General features: G+C 58.7%; 1 protein-coding gene across 5 annotated transcripts; it reads right to left on the bottom strand.

The window, feature by feature from the left end:
• Window positions 1–72: 72 nt before the first annotated feature.
• On the bottom strand, window positions 73–21593 carry LOC118695277 (dematin-like). Of its 5 annotated transcripts, XM_036396747.2 has the most exons (17): window positions 21504–21593; window positions 16537–16589; window positions 15764–15817; window positions 12480–12554; window positions 10084–10239; window positions 8749–8793; window positions 8552–8660; window positions 7832–7888; window positions 7599–7751; window positions 7401–7510; window positions 6727–6832; window positions 5287–5348; window positions 5100–5148; window positions 4412–4419; window positions 4170–4229; window positions 3182–3262; window positions 73–1601 (listed from the first exon to the last, which is right to left on the bottom strand). In XM_036396747.2, the coding sequence occupies exons 3-17, from the start codon at window positions 15779–15781 to the stop codon at window positions 1488–1490; spliced, it is 1203 nt and encodes a 400-aa protein (XP_036252640.1). In that variant the 5' UTR covers window positions 15782–15817; window positions 16537–16589; window positions 21504–21593; the 3' UTR covers window positions 73–1487. The 5 variants fall into 5 exon arrangements, 1 of the variants encoding a protein (XP_036252640.1); XR_008508868.1 differs by having other exon boundaries at window positions 1489–1601; window positions 4170–4419; window positions 12480–12551; XR_008508865.1 differs by having other exon boundaries at window positions 1489–1601; window positions 4170–4419.
• Window positions 21594–21742: the final 149 nt, after the last annotated feature.

The raw sequence follows: 21742 nt of genomic DNA on the forward strand, positions 1-21742 counted from the left end.
CAGGGACCCGGCCGCGGGCCCGGGGGGAGTTTTGGACGAGAGGGGGAAGCAAAGCTGCGGAGCCGGGCTGGATAAAGCCATTTCACCTTTAATTGTAAGCAAAAAATCACTCTCACGCGGATTCTCCGACACCAGCAAATAAAATAAACTCTAACAAAAACAGAGAAAGTGAATCACTGTAGTCCAGTCCGAAAACAACCCATATTTATATATATATTTATAGATATGTCGTTTGTAGCAGTGAAAGGCAAGTATGGGCCAGTGAATTCCCGATAAATTACATTCTTTACATCCCAACAAGGTCTAGCGGCTGGAAAGTGGCTGGAAACAAAAAACCGGGGAGCGTGGAGGGGTCGGGGGGTGCAGGGAGAGAGGGGTCCTGCCCAAAACGTGTGCCTGGAGAGGGGGGGGCGGGGAAGGGAAGGTGCTGCCCGGTGCCGAGCCCTGTCCGGGAGGGGACAGGGACAGTGGCCAGCCTCGGTGAGCGCCCATCGAGCCGTGCCCTGCTCCAATCCATCCGTGCCGGCTGAGTGCTCAAATCATCACTCCAGCGCCCTCCTGTGCCCTCCGGATCATCGCCCCAGTGCCCTCCAAATCATCGCCCCAGTGCCCTCCAAATCATCGCCCCAGTGCCCTCCAAATCATTGCCCCAGTGCCCTCCAAATCATCGCCCCAGTGCCCTCCAAATCATCACCTCAGTGCCCTCCTGTGCTCCCGAAATCACCGCTCCTGTGCCCCTCAAATCATCACCCGAGTGCCCCCCAAATCATCACCCGAGTGCCCCCCAAATCATCACCCGGTGCCCCCCAAATCATCACCCCCTGCATCCCCCCCATCCACAGCTGGAGATGCTCCAGGGACCCCCCCCACCCCAACCCTGCCACCCCCGGGGTGCTCCCCCTGCCCCTCAGGGCTGGCAGTGTCCTTGGGGTGCCCCCTGCAGCTCCTGGCACAGGAGGGACCGGGGGGGACAGAGCCGGGGGGGCTGCAGGGCTGGGGGGGGGTTAAGCTGGGATTTGGGCCCGGCTTTGCTGGGAGAAGGTCGGTCTGGCAGTGTGGGCTCTTCCCAAGCCTCGGGGTGGGGCACGGGGGCACCTCGGGGGACACCTCGGGGTGGCGGGTGGGGGCTGCAGACCCTCGGGGAGGAGGGGACCCCCCCATCGCCCCCTCAGTGCCGCCAGGGGGCTGAAAGCAGAGCCAGGCACATTCCCGGGGGGGGCACAAAGCCCAGAGACCCCCGTGGCCGAACCGTGCCCACCGCGGGGCAGGGGCTGCCCCAGCCCCACCCCCCGTGCCAGGCGGGTTCGAGCCACCCCAGCCCACCAGGATTGAGGCGGGGGGCGCAGATCTGGGGGGGCTGGAGGAGCTGGGGCGGGGGGACCCCAATAAAAACCGGCGGGGAGCCCTGAAGCGGTTCCACGGCGCGACACGGACGGAGCTGGCCCGAGGAGGAGGAGGAGGAGCAGGAGGAGCAGGAGGAGGAGGACTCAGAAGAGGAAGGCTTTCTTCTTCAGCTCGTTGCGCTTCCACAGCGCCAGCTTGCCGAACTCCTCCGGCGACATCTCGAACACCTTCAGGAAATCCTCGGGGGACAGGTGGCGCTGCGGGAGGGGACAGGGGATGGTGACACGCACAGGGGACGGTGACACCCACAGGGGACGGTGACATGGACAGGGGATGGTGACACCCACAGGGGATGGTGACACCCACTGGGGATGGTGACAACACAGGGGACGGTGACATGGACAGGGGATGGTGACATGGACAGGGGATGGTGACACCCACTGGGGATGGTGACACGGACAGGGGACGGTGACACCCACTGGGGATGGTGACACCCACTGGGGATGGTGACATGGACAGGGGATGGTGACACCCACAGGGGATGGTGACACGGACAGGGGATGGTGACATGGACAGGGGATGGTGACACCCACTGGGGATGGTGACATGGACAGGGGATGGTGACACCCACAGGGGACGGTGACACGGACAGGGGATGGTGACACCCACAGGGGACGGTGACACCCACTGGGGATGGTGACACCCACTGGGGATGGTGACAAGCACAGGGGATGGTGACACGGACAGGGGACGGTGACACCCACTGGGGATGGTGACACCCACTGGGGATGGTGACATGGACAGGGGATGGTGACACCCACAGGGGATGGTGACACGGACAGGGGATGGTGACACGGACAGGGGATGGTGACACCCACTGGGGATGGTGACACAGACAGGGGATGGTGACACGGACAGGGGATGGTGACACAGACAGGGGATGGTGACACGGACAGGGGATGGTGACACGGACAGGGGATGGTGACACCCACTGGGGATGGTGACACGGACAGGGGATGGTGACACCCACTGGGGATGGTGACACCCACAGGGGATGGTGACACCAACCGGGGATGGTGACATGGACAGGGGATGGTGACATGGACAGGGGATGGTGACACCCACAGGGGATGGTGACATAGGGGACGGTGACACGGACAGGGGATGGTGACACCCACAGGGGGTGGTGACACGGACAGGGGATGGTGACATGGACAGGGGATGGGTGACACCCACTGGGGATGGTGACACGGACAGGGGATGGTGACACCCACAGGGGACAGTGACACCCACAGGGGATGGTGACACCCACAGGGGATGGTGACAGGGACAGGGGATGGTGACATGGACAGGGGATGGTGACATGGGCAGGGGATGGTGACACCCACAGGGGATGGTGACACCCACAGGGGATGGTGACACCCACTGGGGATGGTGACATGGACAGGGGATGGTGACACGGACAGGGGATGGTGACACCGACCGGGGATGGTGACACCCACAGGGGATGGTGACACCCACTGGGGATGGTGACACCCACAGGGGATGGTGACACGGACAGGGGATGGTGACACCCACTGGGGATGGTGACACCCACAGGGGATGGTGACACCCACTGGGGATGGTGACATGGACAGGGGATGGTGACACCCACAGGGGACGGTGACAACCATTGGGGATGGTGACATGGACAGGGGATGGTGACACCCACTGGGGATGGTGACATGGACAGGGGATGGTGACACCCACTGGGGATGGTGACATGGACAGGGGATGGTGACACCCACTGGGGATGGTGACACACCCGAGCCCCCCCCGAGGGTGGCACAGCCCCCACCTCCAGCCTGGTCCTGTCCACGCCGGGCGGGAGCTTCACTCGGCCTCGGTTCGTCACCATCAGCATCTCGTAGGGGTAGATCTGCAAAAAGGGGGGCAGAGGAATGGGGGATTTGTGGTTATAAACAGGGTTTGGGTCTGATAAAACCAGCACTGGGAGGTAAAAGAAACCATGGGAAGGATTCCACTGACTGATGAATGGAAAAAGAGATTTGCTTTTAGAAATAAACTTTAGGTTTGCTGAAAAATGAAATTGGATATTGAAAGAGGAAAGAAACAATGGGGGAGAAAAACCTCTAAATTCAGTAAGAATTAAAAATTAAAAGCATGGTTTTACACATTAGAGGGAAATCTTCGAGATCAGGTGTTCTGGGGAGTCTGAACCTCTCAAGTACCTCAGAAATGGGGAAAAACCCCAAAATTCCATAAGAATTTAAAACTAAAAGGGAGGGTTATACATTAGAGGGGAATCTTTGGTATCAGGGAGTCTGAACCTCTCAAGTACTTCAGAAATGGGGGAAACCCCCTAAATTCCATAAGAATTAAAAATTAAAAGGAGAGTTTTATACATTATAGGGGAATCTTTAGGATCAGGTGTTCTGGGGAGTCTGAACCTCTCAAGCACCTCAGAAATGGGGAAAGAGAGAAGGGAAATGTGGCTGGAAATTGGGATAAAAAGGGAGCTGCATCCTCCCTTTTTAGGACACAGAGCAGTCCTTTTTGGACAGAAACCTCTGATGCTTGTGGATTAATTTTTCTAACGGGGGGGGCACGGGGCTGTGAGAGCCTCCCCTGACCCCACCCAAGCCCCCCAGCCCCATCCAAGCCCCATCCAAACCCCACCCAAGCCCCCCTTGACCCCACCCAAGCCCCCCCAGCCCCATCCAAGCCCCCCCAGCCCCACCCAAGCCCCCCCTGACCCCATCCAAGCCCCCCCTGACGCCATCCAAGCCCTCCCTGACCCCATCCCAGCCCCCAGCCCCTCTCACCTTCTGCTCCAGCATGCTGGGCAGGGAGTTCCCTCTGTCCATCCGCCCGCGCTGGCCGTTCTGGGGGGGCAAAGCCTGAGGTCAGCCCGGCCCCCACCCCAATTCCCCCCTCCTGAAGCCCGGGTGAGGGGGGGCTCCAGGTCCCTCCCCCCTCCAGGGACCGTCCCCGAGGTGGCCCCGGTGTCCCCTCCCCCCGTCACCGTCTCCTGGCTCTCGGTGTCCGTGTCCAGGTGAGCTCTTACCTGCAGGGCTGTGGAAGAGGGGAGGGGGCTCAGCCCGGGGACCCCGCTGTGCCCCCACATTCTGCTGGGCCCGGGCTTGTGCCGCCCATCCCAGACCCTGGGGACACCCCCACATCCCCCAGGACATTGCAGCGTCCCTCCAGGACACCCCCACATACCCGGGAACACCCCCTGGGACACCTCCAGGACACCCCCACATTCCCAGGGAAACACCCACAGCTCTCAGGACACCCCCACATTCCTGGGAACACCCCCAGGACACCCCCAGGACACCCCCACACTCCCACGGCAGCCCCACACTCCCACGGCAGCCCCGCACTCCCAGGACACCCCCACAACTCCAGGGACACCCCCACATTCCCAGGGACATCCCCAGGACATCCCCAGATACCCAGGACACCCCCACATTCTCAGGGACACCCCCACGTCCCCAAAACTCTCCCACATCTCTGCAGGATATTCCAGCATCCCCAGGACACCCCCACATTCCCAGAGCACCCCCACATCACCAGGACACCCTCAGGACACCCCCACATCCCCAGGACACCCCCACATCTCCCAGAACACCCCCAAATTCCTGGGGACATCCCCAGGACACCCCCACACTCCCAGGGACACCCCCTTATCCCCAAGGGTGGGGATCCCCCCAGATCCCCAGGACACCCCCAGCCCCTGCCCTGCCCCTCACCAGGGCTCCCCTTCTCGCTCCCGGCCGAGCCGAACTCTGCTGACTGCAGCTGTGCGGGACAGACACGGGGACAGGGACAGACACGGGGACAGGGTCACAGGGGTGACCCCAAACCCCTGAGCAGGGTGACCCCGGGCTGGGGTGACCCCGGCAGCGTGGGAGGGGGGCGCAGCTGACGGACCCTTACCCGGGTGAGGGTGCTCCGGCCGGAGGCGGGGAGGGAGGAGCTCTTGGAGCTCGTGTGGAGGGCTGAGAGAGAGGCAGAGAGCGTCAGGGACATTTGGGGACATTTAGGGATGGGCAGGGAGTGTCAGGGACATTTGGGGACAGGCAGGGACGGGCAGGGACCTTTGGGGACATTTAAGGATGGGCAGGGAGTGTCAGAGACATTTGGGGACAGGCAGGGACGGGCAGGGACCTTTGGGGACATTTAGGGACGGGCAGGGAGTGTCAGGGATATTTGGGGACAGGCAGGGATGGGCAGGAACCTTTGGGGACATTTAGGAACAGGCAGGGACCTTTAGGGACAGGCAGGAATGGGCAGAGACCATCAGGGACATTTAGGGACAGGCAGGGACCATCATGGACCCTTGGGGACATTTGGGGACAGGCAGGGACGGGCAGGGACCTTTAGGGACATTTAGGGACCTTCAGGGATGGACAGGAACAGGCAGGGACCATCAGGGATAGGCAGGGACCTTTAGGGACATTTAAGGACAGGCAGGGAAGGACAGGGACCTTTAGGAATTAGCAGGGACAGGCAGGGATCTTTAGGGACCTTTAGGGATGGGCAGGGACAGGCAGAAACCTGTAGGGACAGGCAGAGACCATCAGGGACCATCAGGGATGGGGAGGGACCACCAGGGACAGGCAGGGAGCTTTAGGGACATTGAGGGCCAGGCAGGGATGGACACGGATGGGCAGGGACCATCAGGGATGGGCTGGGACTTTTAGGGACCTTTAGGGACATTTGGGGACAGGCAGGGACCATCAGAGATGGGCAGGGATGAGCAGGGGTGCAGGTGGGATTTAGGGGGTACAGGTGGGGTTTGGGAGGTGTAGGCAGGATTTGGGATGTACAGGCGGGATTTGGGATGTACAGGCAGGATTTGGGATGTACAGGCGGGATTTGGGGTGTGCAGGAAGGATTTGAGAGGTGCAGGTGGGGTTTGAGATGTACAGGCGGGATTTGGGATGTACAGGTGGGATTTGGGATGTACAGGCGGGATTTGGGATTTACAGGCAGGATTTGGAATGTACAGGCGGGATTTGGGATGTACAGGTGGGATTTGGGATGTACAGGCGGGATTTGGGATTTACAGGCAGGATTTGGGATGTACAGGTGGGATTTGGGATGTACAGGCGGGATTTGGGATGTACAGGTGGGATTTGGGATGTACAGGCGGGATTTGGGATGTACAGGCGGGATTTGGGGTGTACAGGTGGGATTTGGGATGTACAGGCGGGATTTGAGAGGTGCGGGTGGGGTTTGAGATGTACAGGCGGGATTTGGGGTGTGCAGGAAGGATTTGGGATTTACAGGCAGGATTTGGGGTGCAGAATGGGGGTGCAGGCTCCCAGAGGTGAGGAGGGAAAGGGCAGGATTCAGGAGAACCATCCCACTCACACGTGTGGAAAGGCGTCCGGTCCGGCAGCGAGCGAGTTTTCCTCCGGATCGGGAGCGACTTCTCCATCTCCTCCTTCAGGATCAGCTTCCCGAGGTTGGAGGTGACCTGGGAACCCAGGAACCTCCTTTGGGATCAGTGCCATCACCCCCAGCCCCCCAAAACTGCCACCAAGGGACCCCCATTGGGATCAGTGCCAGTGTCCCCTCAGCCCCTCAGAGGTGCCATCAAGGGACCCCTGTTGGGATTGGTGTCATCACCCCCAGCCCCTCAGAGCTGCCACTGAGGATTGAATTAATTTGAATTTATTTTAAATTAAATTAAATTAAATTTATTTTTATTTTATTTTTATCCCAACCCCTTTTGGGATTGGTGCCATCACACCCCCAGCCCTCCAAAGCTGCCACCAAGGGACCCCCGTTGGGATCGGTGCCAGTGTCACCTCAGAGGTGCCACCAAGGGACCCCCGTTGTGATCAATGCCAGCCCCCCCAGCCCTCCAAAGCTGCCGCCAAGGGACCCCCGTTGGGATCGGTGCCAGTGTCACCTCAGAGGTGCCACCAAGGGACCCCCGTTGGGATCGGTGCCAGTGTCACCTCAGAAGTGCCACCAAGGGACCCCCGTTGGGATCGGTGCCAGCCCCCCCAGCCCCTCAGAGCTCCCACCCCGCCCCTGACCTTGCTCAGCTCCTGCCTCTGGAGCTCCCGCAGGTTCTTCATCTCCTCCGTCAGATCCTCATCCTCCTCCTCACCTCTCTTGGACGCCATCCGCCTCCTCCACTCCGTCTCTGCGGGAAAAGGGACAAAGGGACATTCCAGCCATCCCCAGCCCCCCCTGGGGTGTCTAGGAGGGAAGACCCCCCTGGTCCCACCTACCCACGACGGCCAGCGAGGGCGGGCAGGGCCAGTAGTCGGTCTCGATCTTGGCGGGCTGGTTGGGATCCGGGGGCTGCGCCGCCGGGAATTTGGAGGATTCGATGATCAGGTCCTCGATGAGATGCTTCCCGTGGTGGGCACTGGAATGGTGGTCTGGGGGCACAGGGTGGGGTGAGGGGGCATCCCGGGGTGCCCCATCCCGTGGGATGGACCCCTCCCCTCCCCACACTCACCTTTCTGCCGGTAGATCGGGGGCTTCTTGTAAATGTTGAGCTCTGTGGTGTCGGTCTCTGGAGAAAAGGGGGATTTGGGGTTGGGAATGGGAACTCGTGGGATTGGGAGCTCGTGGGGTTGGGAATGGGAGCTCATGGGGTTGGGAATGAGATGGGAATGGGAGTGGGAGCTCATGGAGCTGGAGGCTCATGGGATTGGGAGTGGGAACTCATGGGATTGGGAGTGGAAATTTATGGGGCTGGGAGCTCATGGGGTTGGGAATGGGAATTTATGGGGTTGGGAATGGGAACTCATGGGATTGGGAACTCACGGGTGTTGGGAATGGGAGTTGATGAAATTGGGAATGGGAACTCATGGGGTTGGGAGTGGGAATTTATGGGCCTGGGAATGGAAGCTCATGGAATTGGGAATGGGAGCTCATGGGGTAAAGAGTGGGAGTTTATGGGTTTGGGAATGAGAGCTCATGCGATTGGGAATGGGAATTTATGGGGTTGGGAATGGGAATTTGTGGGGTTGGAAGGCTCATGGGATTGGGAATGGGAACTCATGGGATTGGGAGCTGACGGGATTAGGAACGGGAGTTTATGGGGATGGGAATGGAAGCTCATGGGGTTGGGAACCCAAGGGAACGGGAGCTGATGGAGCTGGGAGGAGGCTCCAGGCGGGCCCGGCTGCCTCGGGCAGTGCTGGGGTCCCGTTTTGGGGGGCCGGGGCGGTACCGGGGCGGTGGAAGTGCTGGACGCTGCTGCGCGTGGGAGCAGGGCCCTGGCGCGAGGGGGGCAGCGCGGTGCTGCTGGGGGGGCGGCTCTCCAGCCACTCCCGGATCACCTGCGGGAAAACGGGATCGGGGTCAGCGAGAGCCCCCCCAGTTCAGCACCACCCCCTCCCCACACAGCCCAGCAGGGCCAGGACTCACCTCTGGAGACGGAGGAGGAGACATGGATTTGGGAGACAGGGAGCGCTGCAGAAGGCAAGGATTGAAGTCATTTTGATTTATTTTTAATTTCTTTTAATTTGATTTATATAATTATAAAATATTATAATATTATAAAATAATAGTAAAAATGTAAATATAATATAATTAGTATAATGTAATGTAATATAATATGTTATATAACATCATATAATGTAATGTAATGTAATGTAATATAATGTAATATAATGTAATATAATGTAATATAATGTAATACATTCAATTATATTAAATTATATTACATTACATTATAATGTAATATAATATAACATAATAAAATGTAATGCAATAAAACATAATGTAATGTAATATAATATGATAAAATATAAATTATATAATGACTTAATATAGTATTAAACATATTAAAATATTATCATTACAAAATGTTATTTTCTTTATAATAAAACTTTATTAATTTATTTCCAATTTATTTTTTATTTTATTTTTTAAAATTATTTTTATTTTAATCAATTTAAATTTAATTTCAAATTAATTTTACTGAATTTTAATTAATTTAATGGTTTTTACTGAATCTTAAAAATTTTAATAACCTTCAGGAACTGTTACGAATTATAAAGAATTTTAATAAATTTTAGCTATTTTTCTGCTGGAATTTTTTCCTATTATTCTAGAATTCTATTCCAGCTTGGTAATCCTTCTAGTTTTTAATTTTTAAAAATCTATTATTTTATTTATAATAAAATTCTATTAATTTCTTTATGATTTATTATATTTTATTTTTATTCACTTTATTTTAATACATTTAAATTTAATTTTCAACTAATTTTACTGAATTTTAATTAATTTAATGGTTTTTTACTGAATCCTAGCAATTTTAATAACCCTCAGGAACTATTACAAATTATAATGAATTTAAATCAATTTTAGCTATTTTTCTGCTGGAATTTTTTCCTATTATTCTAGAATTCTATTCCTTCTATTTTTTTAATGTTTTAAAATTTATTATTTTATTTATAATAAAATTCTATTAATTTCTTTATGATTAATTATATTTCGTTTTTATTCATTTTACTTTAATTAATTTTAACTCAATTTTGAATTAATTTGAATTGATTTTAATTAATTCAATATTTTTTACTGAATTCTAACAACTTGAAAAACCTTCATGCGCTGTCACGAATTACAACGAATTTTCATGAATTTTTGCTATTTTTCTGCTGGAATTTTTTCCCTATTTTTTGAGAATTCTGCTCCACCACGGCGATCCCACCTCTCCAGGTGGGATTGTCCCAAAACCCCCGGGGAATTCCCGCTCACCTCGCGGCTCCGGGGCAGCTCCACGTGCTCCATCAGCGAGTAGGTGAAGTGGGGCTCGTAGATCATCAGGTCGGGGCGTTCGATGTCCAGGATGGCTTTGTCCTTGGGGATGGCAGCCAGGTCCTTGTAGCCCAGGACCTCGTTGTCCATTTTGGCCTGGAACAAAGGGAAAACAACTTCATTTGGGGTGCAGATGGGAATTTTTGGGAAATTTAGGGAATTTTTTCCAAGGTCCATGGGAGTTTGTGTGGTTGGGAATGGGAGATCATGGGATTGGGATTGGGAGCTCATGGGATGGGGAACCATGGGATTGTAGCCCAGGACCTCGTTGTCCATTTTGGCCTGGAATGAAAGGAAAACGCCTTCATCTGGGGTGCAGAAGGGAATTTTTGGGAAATTTAGGGAATTTTTTCCAAGGTCTTTGGGAGCTCATTCGGTTTGGAAGCTCGTGGGACTGTAGCCCAGAACCTCGTTGTCCATTTTGGCCTGGAATGAAGGGAAAATGCCTTCATTTTGGGGTGCAGAAGAGAATTTTTGGGAAATTTAGGGAATTTTTGGTAAATTTAGGGAATTTTTTACAAGGTTCTTGTAGCCCAGGACCTCGTTGTCCGTTTTGGCCTGGAATGAAGGGAAAACGCCTTCATGTGGGGTGCAGATGGGAATTTTTGGGAAATTTAGGGAATTTTTTCCAAGATCCTTGGGGGTTTGTGTGGTTGGGAATGGGAGATCATGGGATTGGGATTGGGAATCATGGGATTGTAGCCCAGGACCTCGCTGTCCATTTTGGCCTGGAACGAAGGGGAAAACGCCTTCATGTGGGGTGCAGAAGGGAATTTTTGGGAAATTTAGGGAATTTTTTCCAAGGTCCATGGGAGCTCATTCGGTTTGGGAGCTTGTGGGATGGTAGCCCAGAACCTTGTTGTCCATTTTGGCCTGGGAAGAAGGGAAAACAACTTCATTTGGGGTGCAGAAGGGAATTTTTTGGGATATTTAGGGAATTTTTACAAGGTTCTTGTAGCCCAGAACCTCGTTGTCCGTTTTGGCCTGGAATGAAGGGAAAACGCCTTCATTTGGGATGCAGAAGGGAATTTTTGGGAAACTTAGGGAATTTTTTCCAAGGTCCTTGGGAGTTTGTGTGGTTGGGAATGGGAGCTCATGGGATTGGGAGCTCATGGGATTGGGAGCTCATGGGATTGGGAATCATGGGATTGTAGCCCAGGACCTCGTTGTCCATTTTGGCCTGGAAGGAAGGGAAAATGCCTTCATTTTGGGGTGCAGAAGGGAATTTTTTGGGAAATTTAGGGAATTTTTCACAAGGTCCTTGGGAGTTTATGGGGTTGGGAATGGGAGCTCATGGGATTGTAGCCCAGGACCTCGTTGTCCATTTTGGCCTGGGAAGAAGGGAAAACAACTTCATTTGGGGTGCAGAACGGAATTTTTTGGGAAATTTAGGGAATTTTTTCCAAGGTCCTTGGGAGTTTATAGGGTTGGAGCTCATGGGATTGTAGCCCAGGACCTCGTTGTCCATTTTGGCCTGCAAGGAAGAGAAAACAATTTCATTTGGGGTGCAGAAGGGAAATTTTTGGGAAATTTAGGGAATTTTTCACAAGGTCCTTGGGAGTTTATGGGGTTGGGAATGGGAGCTCATGGGATTGGGATTGGGAGCTCAAGGGATTGTAGCCCAGGACCTCGCTGTCCATTTTGGCCTGGGAAGAAGGGAAAACGCCTTCATTTGGGGTGCAGAAGGGAATTTTTGGGAAATTTAGGGAATTTTTCACAAGATCCTTGTAGCCCAGAACCTCATTGTCCACTTTGGCCTGCAAGGGAAGAAAACTCCTTCATTTGGGGTTCAGAAGGGAATTTTTGGGAATTTTTTACAAGGTCCTTGTAGCCCAGGACCTCCTTGTCCATTTTGGGAATTTTTGGGAAATTGAGGGAATTTTTGGCAAATTTAGGGAGTTTTTTATAAGGTCCTTGTAGCCCAGGACCTCATTGTCCATTTTGGCCTGGAATGAAAGGAAAACGCCTTCATTTGGGGTGTAGATGGGAATTTTTGGGAAATTTAGGGAAATTTTTACAAAGTCCTTCTACCCCAAAACCTCATTGTCCACTTTGGCCTGCAAGGGAAGAAAACTCCTTCATTTGGGGTTCAGAAGGGAATTTTTGGGAATTTTTACAAGGTCCTTGTAGCCCAGGACCTCCTTGTCCATTTTGGCCTGGAATGAAAGGAAAACGCCTTCATTTGGGGTGCAGAAGGGAATTGTTGGGATTTTTTTTGGGAATGGGGGGGTTCACACCCTCCAAGGCCATGCAGGGGGGCTGGGGGTGGTTTTGGGGGGCACATCCCGGCCGCAGGGATTTAGGGACGAGGTGGGAAGGTGGGAATGGCTCCTTACCACGATGCTGGAGGGAGAGCCGGGAACGCTGGATCCGCGGGAAGAGCAGACGCTCCCAGGGGAGGTCAGAGGCTGCTGGATGGAAAAAAGGGGGGCAGGTTCAGCCCAGGAAGGGGCTCAAGGGGTTTGGGGACACCCCTGTGTCAGAATTCAGGACATCTGTCTGTCTGTCCCTGCCCAAACCCCTGCCAAGGAGCTCCAAGACCCGGGCACAGAGCTCAAGACCCCTGTGCCTTTGATTCAGCCCTTGGAAAAAACAATTATCGAGGATTACAAGTCAAAAGAGTCAAAAGAAAAAAACTATTACAAAGAATTACGAGTGAAAAGAGTTTAAGTAGAATAATAGTTAGTTTGTCAGGGGGTGGAAAATAGATTTTTTGGGGTTTTTAGAATGGGGGCACAGAACCCAAGACACCTCTGTGGCTTTGATTTTAACCCATGGAAAAAAATTATCAACCTTATATGAAGACCTGTAAGCCAGGACAGGTTAAGTAGAATGAGAGTGAATTTATCATGGGGTGAAAAATAGATTTTTTGGGGTTTTTAGAATGGGGGCTCAGAGACCCTGGAACAGAGCTCAAGACCCCTGTGCCTTTGATTCAGCCCTTGGAAAAAATAATTCCCAACCTTAGATGAAGAATTACAAGTCAAAAGAGTTTAAGTAGAATAATGGTTTGTCATGGGGTGGAAAATAGATTTTTTTGGGGGGTTTTAGAATGGGGGCTCAGAGACCTTGGCACAGAGACCAAGACCCCTGTGATTTTGATTTTAACCCATGGAAAAAAATTACCAAACTTATATGAAGACCTGCAAGCCACGAAATTCAAAGTAGAATAATAGTTAGTTTGTCATGGGGTGGAAAATAGATTTTTTGGGGGTTTAAGAATGGGGGCTCAGAGCCCAAGACACCTCTGTGGCTTTGATTCTAACCCATGGAAAAAAATTATCAACTTTATATGAAGACCTGCAAGCCACGACAGTTTAGGTAGAATGAGAGTGAATTTATCATGGGGTGAAAAATAGAATTTTGGGGTTTTTAGAATGGGGGCTCAGGGGGCAAGATGGAGGGATCTGGGTGTGTCCAGCCTTTCTCCTTCTTCTTCTTGGCCTCCATCTTGTGCTGTGATGGTGACACTTACAGATTGGTTTAGAGTAGAAGCTCACTGTCTAACACAGGTGATGGGCATTGGGAAGGAATTGTAAATATTGTGCACGTAGTTTTTAGTATAAAAAGATAACTGAGGGTGTCAGTGTGCCTCTGTCTGTCCTGCTGGATGGACCTCGGCAGGGCAGAGAAAGAATTTTATGGACAAGGAACAATAAACAACCTTGGGAATGAGAACTGAAGAGCCCTGACTCCTTCTTTGACTGCCGGGCTGGGAAAAGAGACTTGAACACATCCCGGGGTCCCTGTGAGCAGCAGAGACCCCGACCCCCCGTGCCCACGTGTCACAGACATCTTTGATGGAAAATCCTTTCCTTGGGATTTCTCCTCCTGAGAAGCTGAGAGGCCTCAGGAACAAAATGTAACCAATGGTTATCTGCTGCTGTGGAATGCAACAGGTGCATCTGGGATTGGGCTCATGTGGTTGTTTCTAATTAATGGCCAATCACAGCCCAGCTGGCTCGGACTCTCTGTCCGAGCCACAAACCTTTGTTATCATTCTTTGCTATTCTATTCTTAGCCAGCCTTCTGATGAAATCCTTTCTTCTATTCTTTTAGTAGAGTTTTAATGTAATATATATCATAAAATAATAAATCAGCCTTCGGAAACATGGAGTCAGATCCTCGTCTCCTCCCTCATCCTCGGACCCCTGCGAGCACCCTCACACCCACGGATCCCAAATTCCTTGGGACGGGCGTTTCTGGTGGGCACGGGCAGGCAGGGGACAGCTGGGACAGCCGGGAGGTGACAGCGGCGCGGCCAGGACGCGCTGCCGCCAGATGGTGCTGCCAGGCTGGGCAGGAGGACGAGGAGGAGGAGGAGGAGGAGGAGGACGAGGAGGAGGAGGAGGAAGGCAGGGCCGGGCTAACAGCGGCCCACGACTGCCCCTGCCTTTGGCACCAGCCCCGTGTGCGTGCGGGGCTCCCCATTCTCCAGCACCCTGCCAGGACCCCCAGCACCCCCCGCACCCTGCCAGGACCCCCAGAACCTGCCCACACCCCCAGAACCTTCTCTGGACACCCCAGCACCCTGCCAGGACCCCCAGCACCCTGCCAGGACCCCCAACACCCTTCCCTGGACCCCCAAAATCTTCTCTGTACCCCCAACACCCTGCCTTGATCCCCAGCACCCTGCCCACACCCCCAGAACCTTCTCTGGACCCCCAGCACCCTTTATTGGATCCCCAGAACCTTCTCTGGACCCCCAGCACCCTGTTCTGTACTGCCAGCACTTTCCCTGTACCCGCAACACCCTTCCTTGAACTTCCAGAACCATCTCTGGACCCCCAGCACCCTGCCAGGACCCCCAGCACCTTTCCCGGACCCCCAAAACCCTTTATTGGATGCCCAGAACCTTCTCTGTACCCCCAGAACCGGGCCTAAACCCCCAGCACCTTTCCAGACCCCCGACACCCTTCCCTGGACCCCCAACACCTTCTCTGGACCCCCAGTTCCCTGTTCTGTACCCCCAGCACTTTTCCTGGACCCCCCAACACCCCGTCCAGACCCCCAGCACCCCGTTCTGTACCCCCAGCACTTTCTCTGTACCCCCAATATCCTTTCTTGGACCCCCAGCACCTTCTCTGGACCTCCAGAACCTTCCCTGGACCCCCAGCACGCTGTTCTCTATCCCCAGACCCCCAGCACCTTGTCTGGCAGCCCAGGACCTTTCCTGAAGCCCAGAACCTTCACTGGACCCCCAGAACCCCGTTCTGGACCTCCAACAGCCTCCTTGGACCCCCGAGAACTTCCTGAACCCCTGTTTTGGACCCTCAACACCCTCCCTGCACCCCCAACAGCCTCCTTGGACCCCAGAACCCTGTTCTGGACCGTCAATGCCCTCCTTGGACCCCCAAGACCTTCCCTGGCCCCCCAGAACCCTCTTCTGGACCCCCAACACCCTTCCTGGACCCCCAAACCCTTCCCAGTCCCCCAACACCCTTCCCAGTCCCCCAACACCCTCCCTGGACCCCAAAAACCCTGTTCCGGACCCCAAACACCCTTTCTGGACCTCCTTTACCCTCCCTGCACCCCCAAGACCTTCCCTGGACCCCCAGAATCCTGTTCTGGACCCTCAAACCCTCCCTGGACCCCCAAACCCGTCCCCACCCCCCTGTACCTTCTGCAGTCTTTCCATTCAGCCGCGGGCTGGGGCTGTGTCAGTCACAGGGTCCTGTGGGCACAGAGGGGTTTGGGCACTGCCAGGGTGGGCACAGGGCCCCCCTGGGTGGGGGTCCCACATCCCACCGCCCTCCTGGCACGGGCTGGGCCCACAGCGGGCACGGGGGTGGCACGGCCCCAGTGCCAAATGAGGGTGGCACAGCCCCAGACAAGGGTGGCACAGCCCCAGTGCCAAACGAGGGGGGCACGGCCCCAGTGCCAGACAGGGGTGGCACAGCCCCAGTGCCAAACGAGGGGGACACAGCCCCAGTGCCAGACAGGGGTGGCACGGCCCCAGTGCTGGCAGCAGAACAGGCCTGCCAGGAGGTGCCACTGTCCCCCAGGAAGGGGAGAGGCAGAGCACAGGTGAGGGACAGTGAGGGGACGGGGACAGGCAGGGCACAGGCACAGGCAGGGGACAGGGATGGGACAGGGGCAGGCAGGAGACAGTGAGGGGGACAGAGACAGGGAGGGACAGGTGGAGGGACAGGCGAGGGCACAGGAGGGGGACAGGGACAGGCAGGGCACAGGTGAGGGGACAGGTATAGGCAGGGGACAGGTATAGGCAGGGGACAGGCCTTCCCAGTCCCCCAAGGGGACAGGCAGGGGACAGGTGAGGGACAAGGAGGGGAAGGAGAAGGACAGGCAGGGCACAGGTGAGGGACAGGGACAGGCAGGGCACAGGGATGGGACAAGCAGGGGACAGTGACAGGCAGGGGACACCGCACTCACCGCTGCCTCTGTGGCTCCACATCCCCCTGGGCGCTGGGGCTCGGCTGTTCCCTCTGCAGGGAGAGCACAGCGGTGGCCGTGAGTGGGTGACAAACCTGCCCTTGTCCCCACGCTGTCCCCACGCTGTCCCCGTGCCCGCCGCGCGTCCCTGCCCGCCGGTGCTGACGGTGCTGGCGGCGGTGTCGCCCTTTTGTCCCTTGTGCGGCCTCCAGAAGGCTCCACGGGCAGCGGGACGGGCTCGGCCCCCCGGAGCCCCCGGGGCTCGGGCCCGGCCGCGCTCTGAGGCCACAATGGAGCGCACAAAGGGGAAAATTCCCCATTCTCCTCCAACCTTCTCCTTTCAGAAGGGACGGAGTTGGGAAAAGCTCGTGCGGTGACAGCGACAGCGGCGCGGGCAGCTCCAGCCCTGCAGGCTGGGCACGGGGGTGGCACCGCCTTGGGGACACCGAGCCCGCTGTCCCCGCCGATGTCGCTCCCGTGGGACGCGGGGATGGGTCCGAGAGACCCGGGAGCATCCTCGGGCTGCGGGGGGAGGCGGCTCTGCCCTCCCTGGGGACCCCCCCGCCACAAAGACCCCCCCCAGATCCGTCCCTGGCGCGGGGTTCAAGGCGCTGAGCCCATCCCCAGCCCCTCCCGGGACCCGGGACCGGTGCGATGGGCAGCGCCAGAGCGGCACAAGGGCGGCATTGTCCGCTTGGGCACAGCCCTGAGCTCACACTTTCCAGCGCCGGACGGAGCCAGCCTCGCCCCCCGCCCCCGGTCGCGCTGGGGACACCGGAGGGACGCGGTGACAGCGAGCAGATGGAGGCGATGGCGGAGAACGGGAGCGGAGGGGAAGGAAAACGAACCCGAACCGGGGCTGCGGAGCGACGCCACAAAATTGGCCGGAGGTGCCAGGCCCGCGCAGCCACCTCGGCCACCACGGGGCCCCCCCCGCGTCCCCAGAGCGCGGGGACAGCTTATCAGGAGCAGGCAGGAGCCACCGCCCCGATGGCAGCCGCGGTCCCCGTGGCAACCCCCGATCAAACCGCGGAGCCGCGGCCAGGTCCGCGCCTGGCCCGAGATAAGCGCGGCTGTTTTGGGATTTTCCCGGCCAGGAGGGCTCGGGGGAGCGGGGACAGGAGGGGGGGACACGCAGCGCGTCCCCCTCCCAGGGAGATGCTGAGGGGACCGAAAAGAGCCGGGCAGGGAGCGTGGGAAGAGGGAGCGAGATGGAGGAAGGAAGGAAGGAGGGATGGATGGGCGGACAGACGGACAGGACACGTGCGGGCGGGGCTCACCGGCATGCAGGGGTGCCGGTGCCCCCCCCGTGAGGGGAGCCAGGGCTGCGCTGCCGCGGGAAGAGCTCGGTTCCCTCCTCCCCACCCCGAGGAAATCCGGATTTGACTTTTCGCAGCCGCCAAAGCGATCAGCGCCCGGCCCCGCGCCAGGGGCCAGGCCCTGAGAACCCCCCCACGGCCGGGGGGGAGCGACAGGGGACCCCCAGCCTTCCTCCATCCCCTCCTCCTCCTCCTCCTCACTCTCCCTTCCCGCCCGTGCCACCAGTGCCCGAATCGTGGCGCGGCTGTCGCGGCTCGCAGCCAGCAGCGGCACGGGGGGGACAGCCGGGGTCACAAGTTCCCTGAACAGACGGTTCCCGCCAGCCCTGGGAACGGTGTCCGGTGCTTCCCAGCCCGGCCCAGCCCTCCTCCTCCTCCTCCTCCTGCTGCTGCTGCTGCTCCTCCTCCCACCACAAGCTCCAAACAAACAGCGCAGGCGAGGCCCGGAGCATCCTCCCCGCTCACCGGGGAAACCGAGGCACCGCCACACGCGGGGCCCCACGGGCAACCTGAGCGCGACAGCGACAGCGGCTCCGCGACCCGCGCCCCGCCGGTGTCCGGTTCCTCCTTTGTCCTGTTTCTGTCCCCGCAGGGCCGGCGTGGCTGTCGCCAGCCATCGCTCCCGTGTCGCTGCCCCGCCACCTCGGTGGCCTCCAAAGCCACCAGCTGCCAGCCCCGGGCGTTTTTCCATGGCTGGGATGGACCAGCCGCGCGCACGGGGATGCTCCGTGCCTCAGTTTCCCCACATGGAAGGTGGATGGGGAGGGGAGGGGAAGGGGGGGAGGGTATCAACAACCCGCCCACCCCATCCCGGAGCGGATGGAGATGAAGGAGGCATTTCCACCTCCTCGCTTCCTCCCACCCGCGGAATCTGGGCCAACGCAGCTTTCCCCCGGCCCTGCCCTGCAGGTTTAGACGGGGGAGACGTGGCCTGAACCCCAAAACTCCCGGGGATGAGCGGGGGGCTCCTTGCCCGGCCCCCCTGCCCCGCTGGCCACCCCACAGCCCCGCTCTGGGCCGCGCCTCACGTGGCTCGTAATCCGGGATTAAAGTGGGATTAGCCTGCTCATCCCGCACGCGGAGGGACCCGCTGGGGATGTGTGAGGAGGCCGCGCCCTCCGCGCCTCCCCCGGGGGTTTGGGGGAGCCCCCGCACCCCAAAAACCCCCCCGGTTCTGCCAGCCCTGGGCTCGGCACGCCCAGCGTTGGGTACCCCGGGATGGGGGCCTGGGCACCCCAACACCGCACCTGGGGTGACCCGGGGGGGTCACACCTGACAGGACACCCGGGGGTCCCGAGGTGGGCGAGGAATGAGCCCAGCCTGGCACCCACAGCCAGCAGCTGAACCCCCCTCCCCCTTGGCTGCATGCACAGCAAAGAGATTGGGGGGGACGCCCCGAATTTGCGCCCCGAATTCTGCCCTTAAATCACCCCTCGATGCTCCCTGGCGGTGGGGAAATGGGAATTTCTTCTGCCCCTAAATCCCCCCTCGATGCTCGGGGCAGTGGGGAAATGGGAATTTGCCGCCTCCGGGCTTTGCCAGGGGGGTTGGGGCACCCCAAAATTCCGTGTCCACCACGGCCAGGGAGCATCCAACCCTTCACGGAGGGGATGGGATTGGGGGGTTCCCCCCCAGCAGCAGCAGCAGCGCTGAGACCCCACAAATTCCCCCCTCAGGTGGGGCTGGGCAGGGCTGGGCGGTCCCGGCCTCGTCCCCCGGCGATGTCCCCGGGGAGGGGACACGGGGGTGGTCCCGGGGGGGCTCTGAGGGCGCTGTGGTGCCGCAGGGGGGGCTCGGGGAGGGGTCCCCGCGTTCCTCCCCCAGCGCTGGCAGCAGTGGGGACAAGGTGGGGACAAAACGTGGGGGGGGAAAAAGCGACGGGAAAACGGAGAGCGGCCACCACGACCCGGCCCCCCCGCACCTTCCGTGTCCCCAGCCGTGTCCCCGTGCCTGCCGAGCCGCTCACTCACCTACGGCCGGGCTCACCGCATCCCTCCGGCCGCGGGGCGATGCTCCCACCCAGCCCCCGATCACGCGTGGGCTCCCGGGGGGGCTGCGGCGCATCCAGAGCCGTGAGAGCGGGGACGCGGGCGGGAGGACGGCAGCAGGAGCCTATCACCCCCCGGCAGCCCGGCCCCGCCGCCCGATAACCGCGCTGGGCGTGCGGGGGAGGCTGCGTGGAGCTGGGCTGGGAGGGTGCGGGAGTGCGTGGCTGCCCGGGAGGGGGGCGGCGGTGGCCGCGTGGGTGCCGCTCGCCTCTCCCCGGCTCGCTGCTGGCTCAGTCCCTTTCCCAACAAGAGGAGAATTAACCGGCATCATGACGAAGCAGTATTGGCTGCCGCTCCTCCCGCTTCCCCGGCACAAAGAGGGAGGAAAACAGGAATAACCCGGCCTGGCCCCGCTGCCAGGGGCAGCCCTGGCACCCCCCGGCCCCCGCTGGGTACCGGGCGCGGCTGCCCCCGCTCCCCCCGGAGGGGTTTTGGAGGGATTTTGGCACCCCCAGCACCTCACGGGGCTGCGGCAGCGTGGGGCGAGGGGTGGTGGGGGGGGGGGGTCGGCACCTCCCGCCCGATCCCACCCCCAGGATGGGGCTGGGGGCGCTGCGCCCACCCCTCGCTGCCCCGGGAGGGGAAATCCAGCGGGAATTTCCATCCGCGGCACCGGCGCAGCTCAGGGAGGGTTGGGAGGTGCTGGGAATCTGCCACAAGCGAGCGCTGGGCTCTGGCGGGGAGAGCTGAGCCCCAAAACCCCAATGCCCCCCAAACCCTGGGGGTCGCGGTTCTGCGCAGGGCAGGGCAGGGGGGGCTGCGGTCACCTCCATCCCTCCGGGGCCGCTCGGAACGCGATCCCGGCACCCCGGGCTCGGGCACGGGAGCGGAGCCGCGGCCGGACCCGCCGGGGGCGGCGGGGCTGCGTTGGTGCCGCAGCGCCGGGATCCGGAGTCTATTCCCGGCTCTGTGTGGGAGCGCTGCCTGGTGACAGCAGCAGCTCCCGTTCGGGGGCTCCTCCTCGCTGCTTCTGCTCCTCGCTGCCTCAGTTTCCCCCCACCCCGCTCAGGAAAAGGCTGCTGGACCCCTCCGGGTGGACGCGCAGGGCCTGGGGTGTGTCCGGGCTGCACATCTGGGAGGAAACGCACCCAGGGCTGCACATCTGGGCGGCATCCAGGCCCAGAGGTGAACATCTGGCAGGGATACAGCCCCAGGGGGATCCACACGCGTGTCCTTCAGCGCCGGGGCCGGCCTGGCTGGCCGGAGCATCCCGGTCCTGGCTCCGCCATCCCGGGGGGCACCTCCGGGCCCCGCCGCTGCCCGGGGCCGTGCCCGTGAATCATCGAGGCTGCGGCCGCCTCTCCGCCGCCACTAACCCAGTTTCTCAAGCATGAAGACGATCGCAGCGGCTGCTCGGCGGCCGCCACCTGCGCCCGGGGGCTGCTCGGCCGCCTGACCCGGCCGTGGCACCGACACGCCTGGGGGGGCCCGCGGGAGGAGTTTGGGGGCGCCCCGATCCCGCTCCAACCCACAACGCGCGGTGTTTCATGCACCCACTCAAAGCGAGCCCGGAGCCCGCTGGGTCACGCCGGTCCCGGCCGTGCCCGGTGCAGGAGGGTGCCCGAGGGGTGCGGGATGGGGTGCGGGGGTCAGGCCCTACCTTCAGGGGAGCCCATGGCCCGCAGGCAGCGCTGCCCGTCCGCCGGGAGCCATCCCCGCGCCGAGCATCCCTCCCGCCCCTGCGCCGCACGCGCGTTACCACAGCGACCGCCCCCCGCCCGCCGCCGCACCGGGAACGGCACCGGGAGCGGCACCGGGAGATGCGGGAGCGGCATCTGGGATCGCCCGGAGCTGCAGCGGGGGCAGGAGAGGCCCCGGGGCTCGGCCAGGGAGGGAGGA

The sequence above is a fragment of the Molothrus ater genome, chromosome 28 (genome assembly GCF_012460135.2).
Source record: "Molothrus ater isolate BHLD 08-10-18 breed brown headed cowbird chromosome 28, BPBGC_Mater_1.1, whole genome shotgun sequence".
Classification (NCBI taxonomy): domain Eukaryota; kingdom Metazoa; phylum Chordata; class Aves; order Passeriformes; family Icteridae; genus Molothrus; species Molothrus ater.